The 22,263-nt window shown below is 35.2% G+C and overlaps 1 protein-coding gene across 6 annotated transcripts in view; it reads left to right on the top strand.

The window, feature by feature from the left end:
- Nucleotides 1-11,822, top strand: part of SHOC2 (SHOC2 leucine rich repeat scaffold protein) — an 88,060-nt gene extending 76,238 nt beyond the window's left edge. For all 6 annotated transcript variants that reach the window (XM_055560149.1, XM_055560148.1, XM_055560151.1 and 3 more), the window contains exons 5-9: nucleotides 1,776-1,964; nucleotides 5,072-5,194; nucleotides 7,438-7,575; nucleotides 8,109-8,226; nucleotides 9,698-11,822. In XM_055560149.1, coding sequence (XP_055416124.1) covers nucleotides 1,776-1,964; nucleotides 5,072-5,194; nucleotides 7,438-7,575; nucleotides 8,109-8,226; nucleotides 9,698-9,906 — 777 coding nt within the window. In that variant the 3' untranslated portion in view covers nucleotides 9,907-11,822. The remainder of the gene's footprint in view (nucleotides 1-1,775; nucleotides 1,965-5,071; nucleotides 5,195-7,437; nucleotides 7,576-8,108; nucleotides 8,227-9,697) is intronic.
- Nucleotides 11,823-22,263: the final 10,441 nt, after the last annotated feature.

Raw genomic sequence — 22,263 nt, forward strand, 5'->3', positions numbered from 1 at the left:
TCGGAGCTGGCAAAATCACTATATACTTTTCCATTTGAAGACTGTCTGCAAATGGACTAGTTTTAATGGATACCTAAAGACTAAAGGAGAAGGAACTTAATTTAAGCCCATATACTCAAGGCATAAGGCTGGAAGTTTTACATGTATTATTTCATTTATATCTTCACTGTAATCCTACTGATTATTGGAGTGGTCTCATCAAATAGAGAAATAAGACTTGAGAAGTCATGTTTTTGGCCAAATGTGTCACCCTGAAATATTTTTTTCTGGGAATATAGTGAGAGATATATTGATTGATTAATTCACTGAAGCTTACAGGGCTGGTAAGTAGAAGATCTGAGATGGGAACCCAGATGTGTTTGACTGCAGCATGGTCAGCAACCTCAAAGCTTCACAGTATGACCTTAGAATGGAAAGGTTGGAGAGCTGCCTTACAGCAATCCAGAATGTTTTCTTCTGCTTCTCTGAGTATTTAAAATGGTTTTTCATCCTTTAAGATTTCACACACTTTGAATTGTCTTCTGCTTTTCCAGTTATTCCAGTATTTCTCCTTTTCTTTGAATTTAAATAAAGAAGTGACTTATAAAGTTACTTATATATATATATTTATTTATTTAAAACATCTTTACTACAACCTATAAAACAAGACATCATCCTCTTACAAATGAATAGAACAAAGGTTCAGAGAGATAACTTGCTCAAAGTCACGAACTACTAAAAGATGGGACCAGGATTTAAAACTATTTTATAGCCTGAACCAGTGTTTCTCAAACCTTAATGAGCATACAAATCACCTGGAAATCTTAAGATTTATATTATGATTCTGTGGAGGTGGGGCCTAAGAGTCCACATTTCTAACAAGCTCTCTGGGGATACGGATGCTGCTCTTCCTTAAACCAGACTTTGAATAGCAAGAGCCTATTCTGTATAATTTATTATTGATTATATAGAGTTGTGTATTATTTTCTTTTTCCTATCTGTGTGCTTTATTTCTCTAAATGAAATTTAGTCTTCCTGATGGTAGAGATCCTTTTATAATACTAAACACCTAGTACTCTGGTTACACGGTAGGGGACTGAAGTAAGAGGGAATATGGGGTTATGTGCTAAGTGAATACTTATTTGATAGATGCATATTCCCTCAGAAATGTACAGTATGGAAAAGCAATGTATTATATAATATCAAAAAGTATTGTTACCTTCTGAATTTAATATTCCTAAAAGGAACATTTAAATTACTGAATGATACCTTATTCTGTGTCAGGTATTATATTAATCTTAATAATAATTTAGAGATAGATACTTAACCAAGACTTGGATAGCACTGAATACACAGCAGGTGATGGAGTCAGGACTCAGACCCAGGACTGTCTGATACCAGTCCTCTGTAAGATCCTGTATGAGAGGTCTCAAACTGGCCACTCATGAAACACTTACCCACAGATATATTATCTTTACCCTGTAGAGTATTTTAAATAAAGCCAAAGAATAAAAGGAGATTTAATATAAGTAAATGAATTTCCTGTTTCTTCCTAAATTCTGAAAATCTGACTACATTGGCTGCACATCCCTGCAAGGTAACAATTAGCTAGAGCTGAGTAGTGAATGACTTTCCTTCTGGATGAGGCATTATAGAACCGGCCTAACCAGTCTCTGTCATTTGTTACCTGCAAGACTCTCCCAGGCATTTGTTTGGTACTGCTGCTCTATGTTCTACAGAATAAGTCTTGTTACAGTTCTAATTATTATGCTTATTTCATTTTTTGTTTTTAACAGAGTCTTTTATCAAGTCTTGTGAAACTGAATAGTTTGACATTAGCTAGAAATTGCTTCCAGTTATATCCAGTAGGTGGTCCATCTCAATTTTCCACTATCTATTCCCTCAACATGGAACACAATCGAATCAACAAAATCCCATTTGGAATTTTCTCCAGAGCAAAAGTATTAAGTAAGCTGAATATGAAGGTAAGCCTCTATTTGTGTTAGGGGAAAATCACTACTTTAACTAGTACTTTTAGTGTATTTATGATTTATCAGAATGGACAATTGTTTCTTCCTTATGCTGTACTCATTTTTTAATTGGATTGTTTGGGTTTTTCTTTTTTTACTGTTGAGTTGCAGTTCTTTATGTATTTTGGATGTTAATGCTTTGTCAGTTAAATGATTTGCAAATATTTTCTCCCAGTAGGTGATTTTTAGTTTCTTGTTGCTTGTCTATATTCTCTACCATGAATGAATCACATTTGTAGTAAGGAAAAGAAATTTTATTGCAGAAGGAAGGAAGAAATGAAAAATGGTTTGTCCAGCGATTTAATTTGTAGTGAACAAACTTATTTTTCTTGACTTCCTACTTTTGCATTCCAGTCCCGTATAATGAAAAGGACATCTTTTTTGGGGTGTTAGTTCTAAAAGGCCTTGTAGGTCTTCATAAAACCGTTCAACTTCAGCTTCTTCAGATTACTGGTTGGGGCATAGACTTGGAATGCAAAAGTAGGAAGTCAGGAAACACCTGGAGTAACAGGCAGATTTGCCCTTGGAGTACAGAATGAAGCAGAGCAAAGGCTAATAAGAGTTTTGCCAAGAGAACACACTGGTTATAGCAAACACCCTCTTCCAACAACACAAGAGAAGACTCTACACATGGGCATCACCAGATGGTCAACACCGATATCAGATTGATTATATTCTTTGCAGCCAAAGATGGAGAAGCTCTATACAGTCACCAAAAACAAGACTGGGAGCTGACTGTGGCTCAGATCATGAACTCCTTATTGCCAAATTCAGACTTAAATTGAAGAAAGTGGGGAAAACCACTAGATCATTCAGGTATGAGCTAAATCAAATCCCTTATGATTATACAGTGGAAGTGAGAAATAGATTTAAGGAACTAGATCTGATAGAGTGCCTGATGAACTATGGATGGAGGTTCGTGACATTGTACAGGAGACAGGGATCAAGACCATTCCCAAGAAAAAGAAATGTAAAGAAGCAAGATGGCTGTCTGGGGAGGCTGTACAAATAGCTGTAAGAAGAAGAGAAGTGAAAAGCAAAGGAGAAAAGGAAAGATATACCCATTTGAATGCAGGGTTCCAAAGAACAGCAAGGAGAGATAAGAAAGCCTTCCTCACCAACCAATGCAAAGAAATAGAGGAAAACAATAGAATGGGAAAGACTAGAGATCTCTTCAAGAAAATTAGAGATACCAAGGGAACATTTCATGCAAAGATGGGCTCAATAAAGGGCAGAAATGGTAGGGACCTAACAGAAGCAGAAGCTATTAAGAAGAGGTGGCAAGAATACACAGAAGAACTGTACAAAAAAGATCTTCACAACCAAGATTATCACGATGGTGTGATCACTCTCACTCAGCTATAGCCAGACATCCAGGAATGTGAAGTCAAGTGGGCCTTAGGAAGCATCACTACGAACAAAGCTAGTGGAGGTGATGGAATTCCAGTTGAGCTATTTCAAATCCCGAAAGATGTTGCTGTGAAAGTGCTGCACTCTATATGTCAGCAGATTTGGAAAACTCAGCAGTGGCCACAGGACTGGAAAAGATCAGTTTTCACTCCAGTCCCAAAGAAAGGCAATGCCAAAGAATGCTCAAACCACCACACAATTGCAGTCATCTCACACGCTAGTAAGGTAATGCTCAAAATTCTCCAATCAGGCTTCAGCAATACGTGAACCGTGAACTTCCAGATGTTCAAGCTGGTTTTAGAAAAGGCAGGTGAACCAGAGATCAAATGGCCAACATCTGCTGAATCATGGAAAAGCAAGAGAGTTCCAGAAAAACATCTATTTCTGCTTTCTTGACTATGCCAAAGCCTTTGACTGTGTGGATCACAGCAAACTGTGGAAAATTCTGAAAGAGATGGAAATACCACACCACCTGACCTGCCTCTTGAGAAACCTGTATGCAGGTCAGGAAGCAACAGTTAGAACTGGACATGAAACAACAGACTGGTTCCAAATAGGAAAAGGAGTTTGTCAAGGCTGTATATTAGGGTGTCAATATATATAAGCTTATTTAACTTATATGCAGAGTGCGTCAATGAGAAACGCTGGGCTGGAGGAAGCACAAGCTGGAATCAAGATTGCTAGGAGAAATATCGATAACCTCAGATATGCAGATGATAACCACCCTTATGGCAGAAAGTGAAGAACTAAAGAGCCTCTTGATGAAAGTGAAAGAGTAGAGTGAAAAAAGTTAGCTTAAAGCTCAACATTCAGAAAACTAAGATCATGGCATCTGGTCCCGTCACTTCATGGCAAATAGATGGGGAAACAGTAGAAACAGTGGCTGACTATTTTTTTGGGCTCCAGAATCACTGCAGATGGTGATTGTAGCCATGAAATTAAAAGACACTCCTTGGAAGGAAAGTTACGACCAACCTAGACAGCATATTAAACAGCAGAGACCTTACTTTGTCAACAAAGGTCCGTCTAGTCAAGGTTATAGTTTTTCCAGTGGTCATGTATGGATATGAGAGTGGGATTATAAAGAAAGCTGAGCACTGAAGAATTGATGCTTTTGAACCGTGGTGTTGGAGAAGGCTCTCTAGAGTCCCTTGGACAGCAAGGAGATCTAACCAGTCCATCCTAAAGGAGATCAGTCCTGGGTGTTCATTGGAAGGACTGATGTTGAAGCTGAAACTCCAGTACTTTGACCACCTGATGTGAAGAACTGACTCCATGGAAAGGACCCTGATGCTGGGAACGACTGAAGGCAGGAGGAGGAGACTACAGATAATGAAATGGTTGGATGGCATCACCTACTCGATGGACATCATTTTGAGCAAGCTCTGGGGTTGGTGATGGACAGGGAATCCTGACGTGCTATAGCCCATGGTGTCATGAAAATCGGACACGACTTAGTGACTGAACTTAACTGTATGGAAAACTTTGGAGACTGAGTGTTTTTGTTCCTTTTTTTTTTCTTTCTTTCTATATTTAGATATTAAAAAAAGGGAATGTCTTTTTCTGTTTAAGAATTCTCTTTCTATAGGGAGTTACATATGGAGCTTTGTTTTTGTGGTTTTACCTTGAATGCTTTGTTTTATCTCTGTCAGGACAATCAATTGACATCACTTCCCTTGGATTTTGGAACTTGGACCAGTATGGTAGAATTGAATTTAGCTACCAATCAGCTCACAAAGATCCCTGAGGATGTGTCTGGTCTTGTTTCTCTTGAGGTGAGTATAAAAGAGCATTTAGAACTCATTAGACTTTTCCACAGTTACCTCACTCATGAAGTTTACAATTAATCAGTTTCATAATTGAAGATCATAATTAGAAATGTTAGTGCTCTCAGGACTTCCCTAGCAGTCCAGTGGTTCAAACTCCTCGCTCCCAATGCAGAGGGTGTGGATTTGATCCCTGGTTGGAGAACTAAGGTCCTGTATGCCACGTGAAGTGGTCATAAATAAATAGTCCAGATTCTGTCAATTAAAAAAAGAAATGTAGTGCTCTCTTAAACATGCAGCTGTATTAGGATGATGAAGTGTTGACTTAATCTGGGCTCAATGCTTTTGAATCACTCTTGCCCACTAAAAGTCGGTCGGTTTGAATACTATAAACTATCTTTGAAAGAAAGGGTCTCTAAAGCGTAGCATCTTTTGTATTTTTTTTCTTAATTCTTTCTAAGAATGCTATACCATTGTCCTCTAAAGTAATTCTGGGTTCCTCATATTGGCATTCAGCACCCTTCATATAATTCTGACCTACTTTTTCATCCTAAATACCCACCTCCTCTTTTATTTACTCACTGAATTGATTAGTTTCTTTGTTGGCAACGTGTGCATATTTCTAGCTCTGTACCTTTATTGTTCCCAATATCTAGAATGCTCTTTTCTCATCCCCTTAAAATTTTTCTTTTAAAATTATTTCTCACAATTAAAGATCCGTGCAGTCCATGGAGTTGCAAAGACTCAGACACAATTTAGCAACTACTTTGTTGTTAAAGTAGTTAACAAAGATCTACCTTCCTGTTACTTCCTCAAAGATTTCTCCTGCCTCTGAATCCCTAGCATTTTCACTCTTTTGATGAAAAAACTTACTAATAGTAAATATTTCTAAAATTGTCCTCATGTTTTTTAAAAAATTCTAATTTTTCTATTCTTTTATTATTGTATTTAATAAGGTGAAAAAGTATGGTGTAATGGCTAACAGCAGGAACTTTGAAGCCAAATAGATCTGGGTACAATTCCCCTTTTAACTATTTATGGATTTAATGTACCCAAGCTTCAGTTTCCTCAGCTGGGGAAAGTAATGGGGATAGTAATATATTCCTCATAGAGTTGTGCTAGTGCTAATGAAGTCGCTCAGTTGTGTCTGACTCTTTGTGACCCCATGGACTGTAGCCTGGCATGTTCCTCCATCCATGGGATTTTCCAGGCAAGAATATTGGAGTGGGTTGCCATTTCCTTCTCCATATAGAATTGTAATTAGGACTAAATGCAATAATGCACATTTTTCATTTAGTATGTGGTGTTAGTGGTAAAGAATCCACCTGCCAGTGCAAGAGACACAGGGGACATGGGTTCAATCCCTGGATTGGGAAGATCCCCTGGAGGAGGGTATGGCAACCCATTCCAGTATTCTTGCCTGGAGACTCCCATGGACAGAGGAGCTTGGGGGGTTGCAGTCCAGTGGGTCACAAAGAATCAGATACAACTGAAGCAACTTAGCATGCATACAAATAGTAGTAAATTCAGTGATAGCTACCTATTGTCATTTTCTTGGTCTTATTGAATATGTTTACTTCATTGTATGTAGTATAACTTTGGAAGAAATAAGTGGGCATAAAAATTTAGCTAGAACCTTACATAGATCTTTCCATTTAGTGCTCTTCTCACTATCCCCATACTCAGTATTGTTTCCTTACCTAACCCCCCTCCACTATAACTTCTCTGAGAATGAAAACTTGTATCTTTTTCAACCTTTTTTCCCCTTTTTATTTAAGATACTGCAGGATGCCCTGCAATGTAATAAATTTACTACAAATAATAACTAGTGGATTGATATAGGCAGTTTAGAAGTCAATTGTTACCTACCTTAAATGATGGCTTGCTTGTAAGGAGTTTTGAATAAATAATTGGTTTCCTATTAGATAGATATTTGTAACCATTCAGTATCAAAATACCATTACCTGTATGAATCTTAGTGCAAGTAGTTAATAATTTTCATATTTTTTGTAATTTAGTTTAAATTCTTTCCTTTTGCTTTCATTAGTTTTGACTTCATCAAACTATTTTGTTTCCAGTAACTATGGTAATTTTTTTTTTTAGAATAGTAAGTTTAATATCTTGTTATATAATTAGATATTGCCCTTAATATTCACTGCTTAGAAAATTAACATTGCTTAATTTTAAGGCACACGATGATAATATATTTCTGTTTTGTGGGTTGTCAAATATTATCAATAATTTCTCTTTAGGTTTTAATATTATCAAACAATCTTCTAAAGAAGCTTCCTCATGGCCTTGGAAACCTTAGGAAGTTAAGAGAATTGGATCTAGAGGAGAACAAATTGGAATCCTTGCCAAATGAAATTGCTTATCTTAAGGATTTGCAGGTAAAACATTCTGATGATTTTATAGGTATATAATTAAAGTTTTTGGGATGCATTCCAAATTGTACATTTTTTTATTCTTGGACCAAATAGATTTTCCTCTTAGAGCTGAATTTTATGTTCATGTAACCTAGCTGCTTTTGTCTTCCTAACAAATGATAGTGTTTGAAAGAAAAAGTTATTTAGTGATTTTTATATAATATGTAGCTCAGACGGTAAAGAATCTGCCTGCTATGCAGGAGACCCAGGTTCAATAGCTGGGTTGGGAACATCCTCTGGAGAAAGGAATACAACCCACTCCAGTATTCTTGCCTGGAGAACCCCATGGACAGAGATTCCTGGAGGGCTACAGTCTGTGGGGTCGCAGAGAGTCAAACACGACTGAGTGACTAATACTACATTACTACTATATAATATTAGTCAATCTAATTTCCCTATAAATTTATCTTGCTGTTTAGTAGATGAAGTTTTTAAAAAATTTACATCAGTTACAGGAAACATACATGTAACCGTCTTTTATTTTGTTAACCTTTTAGAAATTAGTCTTGACAAACAACCAACTGACCACTCTTCCCAGAGGCATTGGTCACCTTACCAATCTTACACATCTAGGCCTTGGAGAGAACCTACTTACTCATCTTCCTGAGGAAATTGGTATGAACCCTTTGGGTATTTGACTGTACTAATAACATGCTTTCATTAGTTATTAGAACATGTGTTCAAGCAGTGTTTCAGATAAATAAAACAAATCTATTTTTGTCAACTTACTCAAATTACATCAAGCTCAAGATTTTTTTTATAGAGCACTAGTAGTAGTAGTAGTAGTTGGTTAGTTTTTATTAGGTTTCCTCATGGGGAATTGAGTTTAACATAATATTTGAGAATGTTTTAGCATACTTGTATTTCAGTAGATTTAACGTTAATTTGGAGGAGTTCTTTTTCTTCCAGATTTAAAAATTACACAAGCATGAATTAAATTAGTTTCTTATGCCAAAAGAATTTTCCCTTGTGAGGTTTTAGGATTGATACTAATATTTGATTAATGTTAATATTTGAGTTACTTTAGAATTTTCCAAGTGTTTTCATACCCATTATTTCATACTGTCAATATGAACATCTTGAATTTTACACAGTGCAAGTTGCTTCATGTTACAGTGTTTTAATCAATTACAGTCACATAGTACTAAAATTAGTAATCCCATTTGTTATTCTCTCATCTATACCATGCTGTTTCAGAGGCACTATAGATGAGTGGTTAAGGATGGTTTTGGAGTACAATAGACAATTCAAAATCTGGCTCTACTGCTTCTGGTTTTGTGGCATTGAATAAGGTACAGAACTTCAAGTTCCTATCTATAAAATATGGATTCTAGTAACTTTCCGTAAGGTTGCTCTGAATAATACATAAAATCTTAAATGTAAACAAATCCAATATCTAGTAACTTTTTAAATTAGTTCTATTACATACCACTATCAAATATTACAGATTTTGAACTTTAAAAATTGGAAACTCATAAAGCAACTTTATATACTTATTTCTAGTGTGTTTATCCAGTTGGCCACATGCAATTGCTTGAGACTATTTGCCCAGAAAGTATGAGTATCCTAAGATGGTCTAAGGAAAAATTTTAAAAGATTACATAAATTGACTTTTGCCTTACTGGCAAATACATAATAACTCTCTTAACCTTTCACTTGAGAAATTTATTACTAAGAGAGATTATCACATTTTCTTCAACATGAAAGTAATTATAGGCACTTACTATGTAAGTTGATTATATAATTTTTGAAATTTAAAATACACATGAATGCCAAGCTATCCCAAACAGAGTCTCTGGAGATACAGTATATATTTTTTCAAAGAAACTGAGCTTGAAAACCAAACATAAAGGAAGAGATTTTTATTGGTATAGCACGTGACCTGGACATCCCTTTTTAAAAATCTCCCTTGTTTATTTGAATAAGCAGGAAAGTTTGAGATCCATGGTTGTAGAGAGTTTTAAAACTAAGAGAAGAGAGTAAAAGGCACTGTGTGTTCAGTATGCGTGATACCCAGGATAAGGATCATGCTCAGTTGAGCTTTTTAAATAATAACTAATTTTTTTAAAATTATTTTTTATAACAGGTACACTGGAGAATCTAGAAGAACTGTATTTGAATGACAACCCCAACCTGCATAGCCTTCCCTTTGAGCTGGCTCTTTGCAGCAAGCTTTCAATCATGAGTATTGAGAACTGTCCACTCAGCCATCTTCCACCTCAGATTGTTGCTGGGGGTCCTTCTTTCATCATTCAGTTCCTAAAGATGCAGGGTCCATATCGTGCCATGGTCTGATACAAATCTGCTGGTCCCACACACTGTTCAAAAATAGACTGCCGTTAATGTTTCATATCTATATCTGTATCTATTTATGTAGATATTGATATATTTGGCAGATTTATAAAGACTATGTTTATGTGTTTCTGCTAATAGAGGAATCATAGCCATTTAGATTTTTTTAAATTCTGTACAAAAAGCTTATATAAGTTTTCTTTGCTGAACTTGATGGATGTTTTTTCTGTTGTGTAATATGATATGCCAGTTTGCTTAAAACATTTGCCAACAAATTATGAAATTATTAAACTTAAGGGCCAGAGGTAGTATAGTTAGATACACTTTTTCTTAGCAAAAATTCTGGGTAAGCAATTTTGTTGCAACTTTTCATATATATTTTCCCCTTACCAATTGTCAGATCTTTTTAGTATTATAGGCCCTGAAGGTAGAATTTTTCTTTTAACTTATTTTGAAATTTGAGATTTGAATTTTATATATTGTTTACAGTCAGAGTAAATCACTGGATTTTATTTTTTTATTTTTTTTGGTTTTGATTTGCTCTGTATTGATCAGCAAAATCTCATTTATATCCTCTGCTAAAGAATTTGCATCAGCTGATTTAATATTAAAAGATATCTGCTTGTTGAAACAACTGGCAAAGTGAAAAGATACAGTCAAAAAATTTTGAATTCCTTTAATTGTGTTTCTCTGATCAATTGTGAAGCAAAATATTTGAAGTAAGTCTTTGGGTTGGGGGAAAGTATTGATACCTTTTCTAGTATAAATATCTTTTCTGAAGTTTAGGGGAACAGAAACTTGTAGTGCAAAGGAGTTTTCATTCCTGAAAGTTGCAGATCCACAGAAACTAACAGAATAATTTGGCAAAAAAAGAAAAAGATACACATAAACACACACAAACACTTTCTATATATGTATATACAATGCTATATAGATATGTATTTATTATATCATAAACTACGATAGGTAACTTTAAGGATTTCTCCCTAGCCTTGTACAATGAAATGAATGTTTTTCTTTGAACACTGCAATATATGTATGTTTCAAGGTTATTTAACAGTGTACTATGGTTTTATATCTTGACTTGCCTTGTACATCTTTCAGTTCTGGAATATCTGCGTCTAAGCACAATATCTTCACACTGTGCTATATTGCTGCTGAATTAAATGCACTTTTCCCCACAAATGGGGCACTGGCTTCAAACAGTTCAGTTCCGTACCATTGATTTCAATCTCATCTTTCCTTTTTTGGTAGTTGTTAATAAAGTTACAGAAAAGAGCACATTGCATAAAAGTCATTGATAGTTCAGTGGAAGTTCTGTGAGATACGCATGTGCTATTTGGTATATTTTCTTTTGCTTTACTGCTTTTAAGGCTAGCAGTATTGTAAATGTGTGCCCCTTATTACAGTACTCTTACTTTTGATAGTGTTGGTCTAAGTCAATTTAATTACTGAAGAGACTCACAGAGCAAGTGCATTCTAGATATACCATCCTAAAAAACACTTCCCATATAATGAATAACTATTATGTATAATTACATGTTGCTGCTTGGTTTTCTTTTTTTTTTTTTCTATTTAGATGGGCATTGTAATTTAAATAAAACCATTTTTGAAGTGAGGTTATAACATTAAGATGGAAATTTGGAATGTTGTTTTGCTTTTCCTGGCACTCAAAATCAGGACTAAGTTTGAAGTTGAACCTATAGTCGTAATTGGCAATTTTTTAAGGAGCAACTAAGAAATGGAAGGCAGGTAAAGATATAAAACCGTAGAATGCTTAAATGTGCTGTAAAACTATTGTAGATGTCACTGGATTTTACCAGGTAATATCCTTTCTTCTTTTTTTTTTCCATCTACTGTGGCTTTTCAGTTAAAATTGTGTTTATAAAAGGAATTTGTTTATTACAGCTCTACCTGAAGCTTGTGTGTATGTGTGGTTTTTATAAAAATCTCATATCAAAGTGTGTTTATATCTTAAGATAATGGAACTTGAACTTTAAAGGCAGTAACCTAATGTCTTTTTTTTTTTTATGGGTATTGTTTCTTAAAAATGAAAATAGATACAGTTTTTGAAATATTTTTGTTCCCCTACATTCATTTATGTTAGTTTATAATAGAAATGCAAGGTGATCACAACCCTACATGTAGAAGTTACAGACAAACTATCTATAGCTAAGGAATTACAATTTTTTAAAGGTGCATAAAATATGTCACATGTATGGCTGTCACCTTAGAGAGCTTATGGATTTCATTACTTCTAACATGAAGCTAAATGGACTCTTAATTTCCCAATTATCCTTGTGCAGTCAGGATATTTAATATTTAAATAGTTTGAATATAGTAAAGGATATTATTGAATGACTACATATGAGCTGATAATTTCCTAAACTGCAGTGGGACTAATTGCCATGTCCAACAGTGGTCCTTTCTTTTAAAGAAATTAGGTTTAATCTCTCTGTGAGGCTCAGTAAATAAAAAAAGAATGTCATAGAATGTTACATTTTTAAAAATATTGCTCTAAACTTTGCTTTTTGTTAATACATATAGTAGCAAATTGACAGTGACAATGTCAAAAATTCCTTTGTGGTATTTAGTACTTTTAAAATCCCAAATGATTATTTCATACAGAAAGAAGGGAGAGATGCTAAGTAATTTATGGATTTGATGGATACAAATGAAAACAATAGATGATAGAAATTCTTGCAGGAGGAAAAACACATAAAATATTTATTTGTACTTTTACTGAAAGGTGGATGATGCAATTGGAATGAGCTCTGTAAATATATTTGCATATTTATAATTTATCTCATTATAAAGCCTGGATTTAAAACTTTTAATTTTGTATTGAGGTATAGCTAGTTAACAATGTTGTGACAGTTTCAGATGAATGAATCATTCTCTGATAACTTTTGTGGTAACTTTTGCTTTTCATCTCAGTTATTGCTAAGCCATTCATACACATTGAGTTTAGATTTCAGCTTGCAGAATTTGTCATTTTGCATGAGTAAGAAGGGGTCATGGTTAAAGGGTATAAAGTGGGACACTTTGAAATGGAAAGGGGGCACTATTAATAACCATACATCAGAAATGTCTCTGGAAAACCAGGGTATATGATTATTCTTGCATGATTAAAAATTAGATGAAAGCAAATGACATAACCCATAAAAGCAGAAGAATACATTCCTACAGACTTCAAATTTAACTAAATAACTTGTGAAGAAAGATTTCCTTTTGCTTATACCAGAAGATGGTATAAGATGATATACCACATCCAGTCCATGTATTATCACTCAGTTGTGTCCGACTCTTTTGACCCTTTGGATGTAGAACAAAGGCTCTGCCCATGAGGTTTTCCGGGCAAGAATACTGGAGTGGGTTGCCATTTTCTCCTCCAGAGAATCTTCACAACCCAGGGATTTGAGCCCACATCTCTTGTATCTCCTGCATTGACAGGCAAGTTCTTTACCTGCTGAGCCATTAGGGAAGATATCTTTAGCTAAAACTTTTGTCTTATTCTTTTGATTAGTTTAACCTTTAAGAGTCAATTTGGGTAACTGGAATACACTTGACAATCTTTGGTTAATTATCAAATCTCTGAGAATTTAAATATGTAAGAGTTGTGATACTGATTTGATATCTAAGAGAGTATCTTGAATGCTATTAAAGTATTATGAGAATTTTATAAAACAGATATCAGTACTTGTTACTGAATAGAATGCCTTCTTAAACCTGCCAACAGTAATTTAAGGAAACATTTGTGAGTTTAATTTTTAACTTTGAAATATAAGTTAAAATATAAAAAAGGTTTGAACTGTAGTTGGTCCTTAGTACCTTTTAAAACACTTTTTCTTTACACACTTGGTATTATCCTGTTGATAGTATACATTCTGAATATAAACTGTTTTGAATATAAATACCTGTTTGTGGTCAAGACTTCAACTGGCTAGTAGTTCCTAGTGTTTCAGACTGGGGGTTCTTTAAAGTTTGGTAGGAGGAATAGTGTCCACTATTGAAAGTAGTATGAATTTTGCATGTTTTGCAGCATACAACACTGCTGCGTGTTAGGGGGAATTTATTCAGGTCATAGATTTGTATATTTATTAAGACAGTTTTTCAGCAGATGGCAGTAAAGTGTCTTGTTCTAACAATCATGATACTATGTCAAATTTCTGACAGATGGAAGTAAAGAGTCTTGAGGAAGGGGCATTCCGCCCCCCCTCCCCCATTTGTACAAGGCACTAGGTTGGGAGAGTGGAGAGATTTGATCTCTTCATGCAAATTATTAGAGCCCCATCCTAACAATCCTAACAAATGATGTTTTAATGACAATAAAATCAGTTTGTTATAGGTACTACTAAAAAGGATCTTACTCTAAAAATTAATCAGCATCTGTAGGTGCTTCATCAGCTACCATTATTATTTAGATTCCATGTATTATTTACCTTTTGTCATTCTGGCATTATATATATATATATATATATATATATATATATATATGGTGAATTTAACCTTCCATTAGTCTGATCAGGCTTAATATACAAATAACATTTGCTCTAGTCATCTATATCATTTTTTTTCACGATTTTGTAGGAATTATTTTTCAGTAAGTCTAGCTAGCTAGCTAGCACGTAAAACCTCATTCCAATACCAAAGGGAATGTTTCATATATGGCTCAAAACATTTAATATTTGTCTTTATAGTTTTCCTCATATCTCACCTCAAAACTCATTTTTAACAGAGTTCAGAAAAAGTTATGAAACAAAGTATTTTATATGATGATGGTCTCTTTTGATTCTATTTGAATCTGTACATCAGAACTTGTTTTTAATTAGATACATGATAATTTGCATAGTACATAGTTTACAAGGAATAGACAGAACACCACAAAAATGATACCTGAAAACAATATTTAACCATTTTGACTTTTCTCTTAGTAAAGGTCAGGCTTTCACTGATATTTAACATGGCTTATGCTGTGATAAATACATAGCTATTCTGAGTTATGATTCTAGGCTAAAAGGCATAAACAGTCTTCAGAAAATGTACTTTTCAACCTGAATTATATTGTTTATTTTGACTACATAAAAATTCTGACTTTTTAGTCATTATGTAGTAAGGTATTCAATATAAATAATGTACTTTTAAGTGTTTTGCTGTTGAATCTTTTAAGTTCCAATCCTGTGTTTAACTGAAGTTGGACATGAAATCAGCGTTTGCAATGTCATTGAACCACAAAAATGTGCAACTAAGAGAAATGACTCTTCACTACCATTGAATCTTCTGGAAAACTTTAGTAAAGCATATGGCATGCATAAGATACACAAAAATAGCTGCACAAAAATGCAACAAATTATTTTGTATGGTAATAGTGACCTTCAATATAGTTATTTAATTGTTCATATTTACTATTTATAAAATCCCAAACTACAGGATTTGGGGAATTTTTTTAAAAACAAAACAATTAGAGTATATAATGAATATATCGTGTAAAGAAGACTGGCTTGTGGTGAAGACATTGACTGACTGGAGGTAATTCCCCCATTGCCTGAGCCTTTGTGAAGAAAATACTTTTTGTTCTGTTTTGTAACCTTTCATAAAAAACTGTGCTGTTTAAGATATCTTGGTAATTAAAAGGTAGAACAGTATAGGATTCCTAGAAGAAGTTTTAACATTGGCTATTAAAGAACATGAAATTATGTTTTCAACTGTTCATGAAAATGAAAATGCTAAGGGTAAAAGAGACCTTACCCAGTGGGAACTGTTTAATTGGCTGAAGAAAACTTAATCAGGGAAGGCAATAAATATTAGTCCTGTGTACCATGTGATTAACTCATCTTTTAACATTCTCTGATACATGTTTTTAAAACATCACTGACTACCTTGAGAAGAATGGTTTTGGAGGGAATCAAAACTAGGAGCCAAGTGGCCATATGGGAGGCTGGTGGAGTAATCTGGGTGAGATGACAGTGGCTTTGATTGGGGATGTAGCATTGGGGATGGAAAGAAAAACGTTTTAAGGGAATCTAAGGAAGAAAGGTTAGGAAGACTTGATGATTGGTTGGAAAAAGTGGGTTAGAGAATCACAGGTTACTTCCAGGATTTTGACTTAAGTACCTGCTTGTATTTACTAAACTATGGAACTTCGCAGGAGGGCTACTTTCTTTTAGTTTGTTTGGATGTAAGGGGAAGATGTGTTTTAGTACCTGTGGGATGTTAAGTGGAGATGTCAAGTAAGCAAGTAGATACATCTAGTGCTTAGAAGTCAGGCCTGGAAACAGATGATCCAGTACATAAGTGGTAATTACTTTTGCACAGATAGGAAGGAACTTGCAGAAACTGAGAAGTAGCTATAGTAAAAAGTGTTAAGGAAACAAAGAATATGGTATTTTTGAAATACAATAGTCAGTTTCACTCAGTTTAGTTTTTCTAACCTCTCAGTGTATTCTGTTTCAGTGTCATTTTACTTACTATGCTTATTTTTCTAGGACCCTGCACTGTCCAAAATAGGTGCCACTAACAAACCGCATGTGGTTATTTACATTAAAATACAAATTTAACTCCTCAGTCACACTTGTCACATATCATATGTGTATGTGAGCACATATTTATGAATATGAGAAAGAGCACAATGGTGAAAACATAAAGTGAACTTTATGTTCACTTTTAACTCGGGCAGGTGACTGATTTGTAAAGAAGTTCTCTGGTTTTTCTTGATTTGGAAGGTTGTTATGTTTTACTCAACCCTGTTACGTTTTTATTATAGGTTCCATGCCTTTTAATTAGCACTATTTATTGACACCAAGCAATGTTTATCATATATCTTGTCAAACACACACTACAGACACAAATTTTTGCCTTTGTGATTGCAGTCTAATGAATTTCACACCTATTTGAGTAATCTACTTAAAAAAAATTAATAGTTGATTTCATTGAGAGTTCAATTTTTCCAACCTCCAGAGCACCTCCTGTTACTGCTTAAATAAAGGCTATCCTGAGGCAATTGAGAACACGAATTGCATTTTTAAAAAGTACTGATAGGCTGCTTTAGAGAGAATAAAATATTAACATAAAGAGTTATGAATGAACCTAGGTTTGGAATGATTACCATTTCCCCCCAAAATATTCGATGATTTCTTTTTCCTTCCATGAACATCAGTGTAGATGTAAGTAATAAATCTACACATTTTGATTTTTGATGTCAACTTGAACCCTGTACAGTCAAGAACTCTTAAGTAACCCCTAATTTGGATTGCAGATGAAAACAAAAAGCAAAACTTTTCTACTTTTGTGGTTTTCTGCATTAACAGCCTACGTTACTTTTCCGAATTATGTCTTATGAAAGACATAATTCATTGTACTACATTCATTAGATGCTGTCATAGGTGAGATATAGGAATATTAGGGTTTACTTTTTAAATTTTATATGCATACCACACGTGCACTTACACATACACACAGCCCACTCACTCTTCGTCAAGATTACATTTCTCCAGCTTGAATACCAGGTTAGCAAACACCAGCTTTTAAAAATATTTTAAAACATACAAATAATTCTTTCAAGGGAAATCTTGAAAACAAGTTTTAACATCAAAAAGATTTTGCTTACATCAAACTGCCATGGCCGTTATTTTATAACTTTTCTCTGCTATTATTTATCCAGCAGTGAATCTTGAAATAATTTGAATTGCTACAATTCCATGGGCTATGAATTTTATTGAGGATTCAATTTTATTAAGGATTCAGCTTCTGTATCTTAATAACATTGGTAGTCATGTTTCCCACTTTTGGTTGTGGTTATACTTGGGTGTAAGGATCAGTTTGTTGTCACTTTAAGTAAGCTAATTTCATTATTCGCTTGCTGCTCTTCAGCTTTTATGTAAATCGGACTCCATTATCTTTATTTTCAAGATGAAGGAATATCCAAGGTAATTAATTAAATGACTTATACATTGTGAGTGTCAGGTCAACATTGATTAGGGCCCGGGTCTTCTAACTTCTTGGTATTTTTCCTACTCAGCTCCCCATTAACCACATCATCTGCACCGTCCCAGTTGAAATCGGTTACTCAAGTGAAAGCTGGTAAAGTGAGGGCTTGATTTACACAGGTTAAGCAGGTGAAAGCCAAAGCAAACATTTTCTTTCCTCCACTAAGGATTTGCTAATTTGAAAAATCATACATTATAACAGAATTTTGAACAGTTTAGATTGAGTTCCTTTTCTTATCTTTTTAAACCAAATGCAGGATACAAGCCACAGAGTGCCAGACTTTAAGTCTATAATGTGTAAGAAAGCCAAATCAAACATTTTTTTTTCCCTCCATTAGAATCTACTAATGTGAAAAATCATATATTGTAAGTCAGAATTTTGAACAATTTAGATTGAGTCCCACACTTCTCATCATTTTAAACCAAATGTAGGATACAAACCACAAGCCAAGTACCAGACTTAAGTCTGTAATGTGTAATTTATACTTAACGGATACTGTTTCTGTATAGGTAATCTTTCATATTGACCTTAGGTGACTATTACAAGATATTTGTTTGGGACAAAGTAAAGGATTAATGGCTTTAGAGTTGGGGGTTCAGAGAAGTTATATGGATCATTCCCTTTCAGGTAGGTAAGACATTACCTATTTTAAAGATAAACCAAACCCAAAGAGGTTGTTAAGTCAACTAATATGTACTGCAGTGGAACTAGGGACTACCTCTACTAATACAGTGTTCTTTTGATTTAATCATGTTGACTTTGTGATGTTGTATGCTTATCTGTGAACACATTACCCTTTCTAGATTTAGCTTTCTGAGAGGTGAATGCTTGGAGCTCTGTGAGTAATAACTAAGAAAGGTGGCTTCCTGGCTAGCCATGCTGATAAGTTTAATTGAATCCAAGGCAATAATGGAGTGACAGGTGTTGCAACCACATTTCATTTGCTTCCAAGACCACTTGGAATCCAGGTAACCTGCAAGGTATAAATCAAAATTAAAGTTCTTATAGTTATTTTTTGTGGTGTGTTTGATGGAGGATTCTGCATTCAAGTTCCTTTGTTTTCCTATACCCTAGACTTGGATTTGAAGAAATGGTGGGCATTCGGTCAACAAATGTTTGAGTACTCACTAACATGCTAGTCACTGATGTAAGTGCAGGGTGTATTAGTGAAAAAAAAAAACAAAAAACCCACAGTAAATGAAACATGTTCTAGTGGAGTAAGGCAAGTGGTGAACATAGTAAAACTTCTGTTAGAGGTTGATATATGCCATAAAACACAAACACACACAAAACAACCAAAATTCTGTTTTCTGGTCCTGCATGTAAGGAACTTGGAAGTTTTCATTATGTCCTAACAACAAATGCAAAGCGAAACAATTCTTACTAGATTTGTCTCAGAGTATTGAGATCACAGGGAAGTTTCAGTCAGTTCATTTGCTCAGTCGTGTCCAACTCTTTGCGACCCCATGAATCGCAGCACGCCAGGCCTCCCTGTCTATCACTAACTCCCGGAGTTCACTTGAACTCATGTCCATTGAGTTGGTGATGCCATCCAGCCATCTCATCCTCTGTCATCCTCTTCTCTTCCTGCCCCCAATCCCTCCCAGCATCAGAGTCTTTTCCAGTGAGCCAACTCTTCACATGAGGTGGCCAAAGTATTGGAGTTTTAGCTTTAGCATCATTCCTTCCAAAGAACACCCAGGACTGATCTCCTTTAGAAAGGACTGGTTGGATCTCCCTGCAGTCCAAGGGACTCCCAAGTGTCTTCTCCAACACCACAGTTCAAAAGTATCAATTTTTCGGCGCTCAGCTTTCTTCACAGTCCAACTCTCACATCCATACATGACCACTGGAAAAACCATAGCCTTGACTAGACGGACCTTTGTTGGCAAAGGAATGTCTCTGCGTTTGAATATGCTATCTAGGTTGGTCATAACTTCCTTCCAAGGAGTAAGCGTCTTTTAATTTCATGGCTGCAGTCACCATCTGCAGTGATTTTGGAGCCCCAAAAAATAAAGTCTGCCACTGTTTCTACTGTTTCCCCATCTATTTCCTATGAAGTGATGGGACCAGATGCCATGATCTTAGTTTTCTGAATGTTGAGCTTTAAGCCAACTTTTTCATTCTCCTCTTTCATCAAGAGGCTTTTTAGTTCCTCTTGACTTTCTGCCATAAGGGTGGTGTCATCTGCATATCTGAGGTTTTGATATTTCTCCCAGCAATCTTGATTCCAGCTTGTACTTCTTCCAGCCCAGCGTTTCTCATGATGTACTCTGCATATAAGTTAAATAAGCAGGGTGACTATACAGCCTTGATGTACTCCTTTTCCTATTTGGAACCAGTCTGTTCCATGTCCAGTCTAACTGTTGCTTTCTGACCTGCATACAGGTTTCTCAAGAGGCAGGTCAGGTGGTCTGGTATCCCCATCTCTTTCAGAATTTTCCACAGTTTATTGTGATCCACACAGTCAAAGGCTTAGGCATAGTCAATAAAGCAGAAATAGATGTTTCTTTTTCCATGATGCAGCAGATGTTGGCAATTTGATCTCTGGTTCCTCTGCCTTTTCTAAAACAAGCTTGAACATCTGGAAGTTCATGGTTCACGTATTGCTGAAGCCTGATTGGAGAAATTTGAGCATTACTTTACCAGTGTGTGAGATGAGTGCAGTTGTACGGTAGTTTGAGCATTCTTTGGCATTGCCTTTCTTTGGGATTGGAATGAAAATTGACCTTTTCCAGTCCTGTGGCCACTGCTGAGTTTTCCAAATTTGCTGGCATATTGAGTGCAGCACTTTCACAGCATCATCTTTCAGGATTTGGAATAGCTCCACTGGAATTCCATCACCTCCACTAGCTTTGTTGGTGGTGATGTTTCCTAAGGCCCACTTGACTTCACATTCCAGGATGTCTGGCTCTAGGTGAGTGATCACACCATCGTGATTATCTTGGTCATGAAGATCTTTTTTGTACACTTCTGTGTATTCTTGGCACCTGTTCTTAATATCTTATGCTTTTGTTAGGTCCATACCATTTCTGTCCTTTATTGAGCCCATCTTTGCATAAAATGTTCCCTTGGTATCTCTGATTTTCTTGAAGAGATCTGTAGTCTTTCCCATTCTGTTGTTTTCCTCTATTTCTTTGCATTGATCGCTGAGGAAGGCTTTCTTAGCTCTCTTTGCTGTTCTTTGGAATTCTGCATTCAGATGCTTATATCTTTCCTTTTCTCCTTTGCTTTTTGTTTCTCTTCTTTTCACAGCTATTTGTAAGGCCTCCTCAGACAGCCATTTTGCTTTTTTGCATTTCTCAAAAGAGTAGAATAAAATACTTTTCTGTGTTGAGAGGAAGAAAAAAAAAAGTTATGTAGTATCTGAAATTATCCTTCAAAAGAAATAATTTTATACAAACTAAAATTTAGGGAATTTGCCACCAATGTACTTCCCTTGCAAGAATTACTAAAAGAAATTCTTAAGGGAGAAGAAAAGTAATATAGGTCAGAAACAATCTACACAAAGGAAGAGCATTAAGGAATAAATGAAGGTAAAATCTTTCATTTTTCTTCACTGATTTAACATAATTGTTCCAATAATAATATATTTGGAGACTAGATTATGGATAAGAGGAATGGCAGCAATATTATATATAAGGGGTGAGAGAGAGGAATTGGAAATACTCTATTATAAAGCAGTTGCCTTACCCATTAAGTGACATGTGTTATTTGAAAGGGAACTTGGATTAGTTGTAAATAAACATTGCAAACAGTAGGTGAACAGCTAAAAAAGTCAAATATATGCTTAATATATTAAGAGAATATGGAATCATAAAATGGTCCATTCATAGCATAAAAGGCATGGAAGACAAAAAAGGTAGTGAAGTTAGATATTAATTCAACTATATCAGTGATCACTTCAGCTGCCAGTGAAAAGCAATTGTCACAGTAGATTTAAAAAAGACCAAATATATGTTGCCTATGAGAAACACACTCTAAATATCAAGATACATAAAGATTAAAGGCAAAAGATGGAGAAAGATACACCATGCTAATACTAATCAAAGTTGGAGTAGCTGTATTAATTTCAGACAAAACAAACGAGAGCAAGGAAAATTATCAGAGGTAAAAAGGCATTGTTGAGTTGCCAAGTCATGTGACTCTTTTGCAATCCCATGGACTACAGCATGCCAGGCCTCCCTGTCCTTCACTATCTCCCAGAGTTTACTCAAACTCATGTCCATTGAGTTGGTGATGCCATCCAAATATCTCATCTTCTGTAGCCCTCTTCTCCTGCCCTCAGTCTTTCCCAGCATCAGGGTCTTTTCCAATGAGTCATATCTTCTCATCAGGTGGCCAAAGTATTGGAGCTTCAGCATCAGTCCTTCC

This window comes from Bubalus kerabau, chromosome 22, assembly GCF_029407905.1.
Source record: "Bubalus kerabau isolate K-KA32 ecotype Philippines breed swamp buffalo chromosome 22, PCC_UOA_SB_1v2, whole genome shotgun sequence".
In the NCBI taxonomy this organism is placed as follows: Eukaryota; Metazoa; Chordata; class Mammalia; order Artiodactyla; family Bovidae; genus Bubalus; species Bubalus kerabau.